We start from the raw sequence: 8,976 nt of genomic DNA on the forward strand, positions 1-8,976 counted from the left end.
GGCAACAAAAGGGAATAAATAAATTAAATAAATAAAAAATTGAGAATGGTACTTTCTAGCATTATATAATAACTGTAGATAATAGATACCTCTCCTCCTATCACATCTATGCATATGTATTATATTAGTAATACTATAGAAATCACTGTCTACTTATTAAATTTCTTAAACTTACCATTTGTTTATTTCTTTCAATTTTATAGTTTGCATAGTCTCAAAAATACATCTTAAATGCTTAAGTCAATAGTTTCTTCTGTTAAGTATAAAATCATTTTTTTTATTTCTTCCTAACAGCTTTCTCCCTGTAATGTGACATTAATGTATGATAGTCTAAAATGGGAAGAAGACAAAAACCTAGTTAATAATGTCCCACAAATAGCAGAGAAGTGCTGAAAGTTCATCACACTAAATTTCTCGACTTGTTACTTTTTTGCTTTTATAATTACATTGAATGGTCTGTCAGTTATTCAAGTATTTTTCATATTATTATATTTGCTTATATTCTCCCTTTTTTTTTTTAATTTAAGTTGGATTGTAGTCATGTATTCCACTTACAATGTTGTCGACGAGTCTTGGAAAACAGATGGCTTGGTCCACGGATAACATTTGGATTTATATCTTGTCCCATTTGCAAGGTATGGAAAGAGTCAGGAATTATCTACTTACTACTTTTTTTCATTTTTATATTCGTCTTTCAGAACAAAAATGTCAGCATCTCTTGATCTCCTGCTTAGTTTACTTTCACCAGCCCCATCAGTTTCTGCTTTCCTCACCAATTAGTCCTGGAAATATTATAGGATCCTCTGTTGACTACAATGTATTTCAAGTCAGTAATTGCCCACTAAAAGCTGACAGCATCGAAAAATTCATTTGAATAGCATCTTGTTTTAAAGGGCATACATTACTACTTTGAGACCCTGTAAGAGTCAGAGCTTATGTGATAGTGGATAACTACCAAAAATAAAGAATGGACTATGGTGCTTACTGTCAGAGAGGACAATCTGGACTGCCATGCCATTAGGACAGATTCTATTAGAACTCATAAGGAGAAAGTTCTTGACATTTTGACACTTACTTTCAGTGATAGCAAAGTAGAAAGCTATTTTGACAAGTTAATAGTAATTAACCAAGTTTTGTTTAATAAAATGTCTGCCTTTTCTTAATCATTTTTTGTTCTAATCTGTTCTTCATATTTCTTTATATTTGAAACTGGTATCAAGGTTACAACATGCAAAAACATACAGTCATTGCTCAGTTAGTGTGAGAATTAAATTGAAAGATTGTAGTACTTTGTTTTCCTTTTTCATGTCATAAAGAAAGATCATGTTTAGAAAATGGAGATTGAATAGAAAATACTACCTGCTCGTCTGTATTGCTGTTCTGCCCATCTCCCACTGCCCTGCCCAGGGACCCAAAGCACACACACATAGCCCACTGCCTGTCTTGTGACAGCAAAGTAACATTTTATTCCCAGAATAAGACAGCAGGAGATGTATTTCAGATGTGGGTAATAAGTTAATAACATGGAATTTTAACACTCTGTGCCCCATTTACCTCCATTTTCCCACTCATGGAGAAATATGGACTGTTAGAGACTTCACAGCATTATTTTCAAATGCATCTTATTTAGAAAATGTTTTCTGTATTAACTTCTAGCATAGCAATTGTTACTTAGGTGTAAATTAAGCTTTTGTAGAAAGGATAAATAAGAGATCCTATTATAAATGTGCATTCTTATATTTCAGAACAAAATTAATCATTTAGTATTAAAAGATTTACTTGATCCAATAAAAGAACTCTATGAAGATGTCAGAAGAAAAGCCTTAATGAGATTGGAATATGAAGGTCTGCATAAGAGTGAAGCTATCACTACTCCTGGTGTGAGATTTTATAATGACCCAGCTGGTTATGCCATGAACAGATATGCATATTATGTCTGTTACAAGTGCAGAAAGGTATGCAATAAATAAATCATTCTAAGAGTTTTTCAGCACTAGAGATTGTCTATGGGTAAAGAAGTTGAATTGTAAGCCTTTAAGTTAAACATGAGAATATTTGGTACTACAAGTTCTATTAGTTTTGGGCTTTTTTTTTTTTTTAAACAAATTTTTCTTTTCTTTTTTTTTTAATATTTATTTATTCCCCTTTGTTTGCCCTTGTTGTTTTATTGTTGTAGTTGTTGTTGATCTCGTTGTTGTTGGATAGGACAGAGAGAAATGGAGAGAGGAGGGGAAGATAAAGAAGGGGAGAGAAAGATAGACACCTGCAGTCCTGTTTCACTGCCTGTGAAGCGACTCCCCTGCAGGTGGGGAGCCAGGGTTCGAACCGGGATCCTTATGCCGGTCCTTGTGCTTTGCGCCACCTGCGCTTAACCCGCTGCGCTACAGCCAGACTCCCTAGACCCCTATTATTTTACAATTTTGTAATCACTAATAAATTACACTATATGCAAGTATAAATCTTAAAGATGAAATGGCTAAGAGATTCACGTAAAAGCAGCTTATTCAAGAATAATTGTTGTGGGTAAAGTGAGTAGTACACACATATTTAGATGTGAACTATATTCCCCAAATCTTATAGTACTGAAGACCAGTACTGTCAATGATACAAAAAAAAAAAAAAAAAAACCAAAAAAATCCAAAAAATAAAAACAAAAAACCCCCAAAACAACAAAACAAACAAACAAAAAAAACACTAGACTAGGTGACAGGAAGTAATTTGTGTTCAGAAATAATACATGTTTTGGAAATAGTATTCATAAAAAAAAAAATAAGCCGGGAGTCGGGCGGTAGCACAGCGGGTTAAGCACAGGTGGCTGCTAAGCACAAGGACCAGTGTAAGGAGAACTTCAGTAGTTCTCACAAGTCACAGATATGGGTTGATTTTATATCTTATCTGTCTATCGCTTAATATATGCCCACTTTTTTCTACTTTTTTTTTTCTGCCTTTCTAAGTCATGCCGACATCTGTTACTACTTTCAAATATCCTTTCTTTTTTCTCCTCTTTCTCAGATTATTGAAACAGTACCTGTGTACCTCTAGTGTTTTCCACATTTGTTTCTCTTTCAGTGATGGTATACAAACAAGGCTCCTGGTGACAAACATTTTGGATCCTGGTAGAATTAGAGCTCAGAAACCTCTGGTTATATTCCCCTATGTTTTCCCCCTTGGGAGTATGGACCAAAAGGAATATAAGCAGTGTCCCACAAGTTCCAGGACTAGGAGAAATACAGATTTTTAAAGAGAATGGGAAAGGTTCCTTGCAGTCTTATAAAGAGTTTAAAATCACAATAGATAATTATTATTACTACCGTTAGTTAGGAGCTTATTTTTCTTTGAAAACCCAATCATTAGTATTCATTCTAATATGCTTGATCTTGCCATGCTTTATGCATTCCAGGATATCTGTTAATAGCAATCTCTTAGACACTGACAAGACTAAGTGATTTTTGATCTATGTGCCCAAGGTTGTAGGTAACTTAGGTATTTTGGGGGAAACATTTTTTTTTATTTTTAGACCCGCTTAAATGGTTTAAGCCCAGTGTCAGAATTCAGTCAGCTTACAAATTTGAAACATTAATATTTAGACTAAAAATACATATACACTAAAGTCTAGGCAGTTAAAGAACTTGAAGTATTAAATCTTTTTTTCCCTTGACATACTGAATTATAAGTAATGTATAAGCTTATTAATAGGAGTATAGTTTCACATGCTCCCACCACCAAAGGTCTGTGTTCCCACCTAAATTTTTTTCGTATATGAAAACTGTGAACCTCAAGAATTAATTAATACTTACTTACTAATTAATACTTACTATTAATTAATACATTAATACTTACTCTAGACATTTTTTTATTTGCTGTATTAAAATTTGGAACATACCAGCATTTTTGTAAGTAGTAGTAGTGATATGTAATACTTCAAGAGAATATTTTCTGGCATGTCTCAGTGTTAATTACACTATGTTTGTTCTGTATCTCCCATGGCGGAATTCCTTCTTTTTTCCTGATGTCTGTCATCTACATATGTTCTCTCCATAGGCATATTTTGGTGGCGAGGCTCGCTGTGATGCTGAGGCTGGACAAGGGGATGATTATGATCCTAGAGAGCTCATTTGTGGTGCCTGTTCTGATGTGTCCAGAGCTCAGGTGCATACAACATTTTATTATAAACATTATATTTCTCTTCTTAAAATGTAATCATTATGGTAAAACTGATGTAGCAGGTTTTCTTATAAATATTTTCTAATATTTATGCAGTATTATGCAGTTTTTCCAAATTTATTTAATATGTTCTGTTCCTTTCATGTGATATTTATATTTTATAATTTTATCTTGCATAAGATTACCTGATTGCACCAAGTAATAAATTTATTTATTTCATTTTCTTGAACCTGTGATTATAATTTTCGATATTCCTTCTTGTCTGTGGAGTTTTTCAGTCAGTTTGACAGCTATGTATACTCTAAATAAAAATCACCAGGCTATATTTATGACTGTCTTATTCATAGTTGCAACAGACTAGTTATCTTGTGTCTGTTTTCTTTTGCCATAGATGTGTCCTAAACATGGCACAGACTTTCTGGAATATAAATGTCGCTACTGCTGCTCAGTGGCTGTCTTTTTCTGTTTTGGAACGACACATTTTTGTAATGCTTGTCATGATGATTTTCAGAGAATGACTAGCATTCCTAAGGAAGAACTACCCCACTGTCCTGCAGGTAGGCTTTCAATATTTTAAGTTGCAATGATGATAATGTACATGATAACTAGTTTTAGTTAAAGGTAACATGAGAACTCTGTTTAAAATGATAGAAACCCTGTTCAAACTAGCCTTAATAGTCAAAGATAATCCTTTGGATCTTGTTAAGTTCTGACTTTGTGAATCAAATAAAAAAGTTAGGTCATCAGTGTGAGTGAGTGATTAGTATCTATGATGAAGTTCTCTTGGTGAATAAGAAGGAATTCATCTAAGAATTAGTGAAAAGATTGCTGTTTAGCACTAAGGAGCTATGTGCTATTTGAAAATATAAGTCAATATTAGAACCATTTAAAGGGAGTTAGTGGCTTTCTTAAAAGAAACCTCATACCAGTAGTGCTCTAAAGTGAACAAAGAAATTGATCTAGAATGACTGGGAATTGGCAACATAGCATGAGTATCAGAAGGTCAAGGGAATGAAGCCACTGAGAAAAATAGGAAAACTAGTTTAATTGTGAAACTTAAACTAAGTAAAAAAAAAAAAAAGTGAAATCACAAAGAGACTGGTGAAATAGAAAAAGAGCTTTAACAGAGACTTTAGAGTGGTTGATGAAAGGAGATATAAATATGATCATAGAAGAAAATTCTATATGAGATATACCTGAAATTAGTGAAAACACATAGGAAAGTATATATACACAGTATGACTTACTAAAGCTGGAGAACTTTTATTTTTGCTTTTTTCAGCATGCACCTGGTAGAACCCTATGCAGATCATCAACAATCCTCCTTCTGGGAGTATACCCAAATATATGAGAAAAAATTAATTGCTTTAATTTTAATATAGTAACAAACTTACAAATAGTGTCGGTACATAGTCATAGTGTCCTCTGTACGCAGGATGACACTATGTATAAGGGATCCTGTTATCTCTTTTGTTTGTGTATGGGTTTGAATTTTTTGGTAAAAATATTACAGTGTGGCTATAAAATTTTTAAATTATATTTAATGTTATATTTGCAAAATTATAATCATGCTTTTGCATAAATTATTAGTGATTTACTTTTACATGAGTTTCTATATGTTTGTTTTTTTAATAATTGTTTTATTCTTCTGCCTTCAAATTTTATGCAGGTCCCAAAGGCAAACAATTAGAAGGAACTGAATGTCCGCTTCATGTTGTTCATCCACCTACTGGGGAAGAGTTTGCTTTGGGCTGTGGAGTGTGCAGAAATGCTCACACTTTTTAGAACATTCAGATTCCTTTGTCTGCTGAGAGAACAGTTGCCATTATCCATATAGTGGATATGGTGAAGTTAAAACTCTGCTCAGGATAAGGACGGGACCATTTTTACATCCATGAAAATGAACCATTCACACTGCAAGAAGAATGCCAAATACCATGTACATAATTCTTGCTATGAAATGTTTCTCCGTGATCTCAGTTTAATTTCTTTTGAACCAAGACATCAAATTTGTGAGGTGTTTGCATGTGGCCATTACCGTCATTGGCCTGTGAAGCATTGGACATTTACAGATAACTGATATAAAAGAATTGCCACGCCCGTGGACTAAGAATGATGCGGCTTTCAAACAAAAAAGAAAAATAATCATTGTTTATTGTATACTGCTTTTTTGTAATCCTGTACACTTGCGTCACGGGTGGGGATAAAAAGAATATTCTGGTTTATTTCCTAGACTGTTATTTAAAACAAAATTGTGTTAGGGTGGCATATAAATGTAATAAGTATCGCACTGTATATAAAGATATCAATGTTTGTCCTGTATAAGAATTACTAAATTACAAATGCAGTTTCATTTAAACTTCTAGGTTAAGTTTGAGCCTGAAATTTTAATGAAGTGCAATACTGAGTGTGCCTCATTATCTTGCAGCTGTAAACATATTGGAATGTACATGTCAATAAACCACTGTACATTTTTATACAGTGATGAAGTCTAACAAGTGTGTGAAATATTACTTGAGAAGCAAAAATTTGATACCTTTGAAGTCTTAAAAGTTCATCCACTTCCCCTTAGAAAGAAACTGACTAACATCATGACCACAACTTGCAGAACTATTTGAATAAATAAGAGTAGTAATGAAACACTGGCTAGAAAATAATAAAGGTTTATGGATGTAAGATTCATAAAGACCTGTGCTAAAGACTAAAGAAAAGATTTAGGAAATTAACCAACTTCTAGCTTATTTATCCAGCATTTCTTTGAACTTTTGTAATCAACAAAAAGCACTAGTTGTTTTTTTTTATCATTAATTCACAGAACCGCCTAACTTTTATGGATTATCATAAATGAGATTATATTTAAGTTGTTAAAAATATAAATTGTCACTATTCATTAGTGATATTTGTCAAGCATTTGTGAAATTCTTAAGCTAGTTGGTGACGTGAAGGAATTTTTATAAAGATTTGTTTGTTTATTTATTTATTTATGACAAAGAAACCAGAGCACCATTTAGCTTTGGCATATGCAGTGTCAGGGAGGAAACCTAGAGTCCCATGCATGTAAATTCTGCACTCTACATAGTAAAAACTATCTTCTGACCTAAAGCAATCTTAAATTTATATGGAAATTACTAGATTTAGGGGTCAAGCAGTAGCACACCAAATAGTGGGCACATGTTACAATCTGCAAAGACCTGGGTTCAAACCCTGTTCCCCACCTGCAAGGGAAAGCTTCATGAGCAGTGAAGCAGCAGTGCTGCAGATGTTACTTATAAACAATAGTGGCAAAATAATATTAATAATTAATAATAATATTAATATATAGATTAGTATAATTAATATAAATATAATTATTAATAATAAAATTAATATTAATGATAATATTAGAGAATGGTTCAATTTTTATAAGTGTCCAAGCCAGATGCTTTAGGACTGAGAAAAGATCATTGTTACTATTATTATTTTTCTTGTTTTTCTGTTCTGAGATAGTCAAAAAGCATTTTAGCTTTATCTCAAAAATAAGTATTTCAAGGTATAAAGGGGGAATATATATATATATATATATATATATATATATATGAAAAATGTAGAATCTGATAGAATAATGGGCAAAGTTTAAATTTTCTACTGTTTTAAGAATTTGCTTCACCTTAAAAGATCACAAAGACTGATCTGTTCATGATCCAACTTATAAATTTACTGTGTGAGCATATCAACTCCTTGAGCAAAGAAGGACTTTGATAAAGTGTGGAAGAACCAAATACATCTGATTGAAGTATATTTGAAACATTGCTGGAAAACAAGCAAACAAACAAAAAAATGCTAGTACTTTCTTGTAATGGCTCTCTAGACAATGAAATTATATAAACTTGCTATGCATTGTATGCTAGTGCCTCAGTTGGAAACAATTAGGAATTGCTCAGTGTATTAGGAATGATTTGTCCTTGAGGTCATGTGTGGTCTCAAGCAAGCTGAAAGTGTTATAGTTAGCACTAAATCAACTGCATCAAGCAGAATACCCTGCACTAATTTTTCTTGAAAAAAACCTTCATATCATAAGTAGAAGGCACTACTAGCACATTTATATCCCTTCACAATATTCTGACAAAGGGTCAGTGTGGAATTTCAAGTTTAAAAGTGTCAAGCTAGCAACGCAAGAGAGATGACTCAGGAACCAAGCTGGGGGTGGCGAGATGGTTCAAATCTTTGTTCATTCCCACACCCCAGTGGCAAGTTGGACATGGAAGTGGCTTCACAATACCATACATGGTTAGGAAAGGGGTGGAGAAAGGTAAAAAGGGGCTGGGAAAGGTAGGAACTTCCTTAGCAACTGTTGCGAGGGGTTTAACTGGTAGAATTAATAATAGCCTGCAGGCAGGGAGAGTCTTGAGGGTAGGAAAAGAATATATCAAATGAGCAGAATGGGTGGGGAAGTAGGGAGGAGACCTTAAGTCATTTGTTAGACAAAGCAGAACATCGATATGTAGATAAGAGAGCTGGCCATTGTATCAAGGAATGTAGAGCTGGGTTAATGTTTTAAGGAATGCCGAACCCCTGGAGGCAGAAAAATGCAAGGTTTCTGGAGACAGGGAGTAACTGACAGGAAAGCAAAAACTGAGGTCCATACCTCTCCCCAGCTCAACCTTAGCAAGAGAGAGTCTGACAGGGAGATTAGTTTCCTCAGTTCCCCATTTTTCAGTGAGAAAGGCCTCACCACGCTCAACCTGGTTCTCACAGTATTCCCAGCATAAAAGGGCCAGGCAGTGGTGCACCCTGTACAGCACACACATTAGGATGTGCAGAGATCCAGGTTCC

The 8,976-nt window shown here is 33.8% G+C and overlaps 1 protein-coding gene across 12 annotated transcripts in view; it reads left to right on the forward strand.

Moving 5' to 3' along the window:
• Positions 1–6,649, forward strand: part of MYCBP2 (MYC binding protein 2) — a 238,289-nt gene extending 231,640 nt beyond the window's left edge. For all 12 annotated transcript variants that reach the window (XM_060191609.1, XM_060191610.1, XM_060191613.1 and 9 more), the window contains 5 exons: positions 528–635; positions 1,746–1,955; positions 4,042–4,149; positions 4,556–4,721; positions 5,834–6,649. In XM_060191609.1, coding sequence (XP_060047592.1) covers positions 528–635; positions 1,746–1,955; positions 4,042–4,149; positions 4,556–4,721; positions 5,834–5,949 — 708 coding nt within the window. In that variant the 3' untranslated portion in view covers positions 5,950–6,649. The remainder of the gene's footprint in view (positions 1–527; positions 636–1,745; positions 1,956–4,041; positions 4,150–4,555; positions 4,722–5,833) is intronic.
• Positions 6,650–8,976: the final 2,327 nt, after the last annotated feature.

Source organism: Erinaceus europaeus, chromosome 5 (assembly GCF_950295315.1).
Source record: "Erinaceus europaeus chromosome 5, mEriEur2.1, whole genome shotgun sequence".
NCBI lineage: Eukaryota > Metazoa > Chordata > Mammalia > Eulipotyphla > Erinaceidae > Erinaceus > Erinaceus europaeus.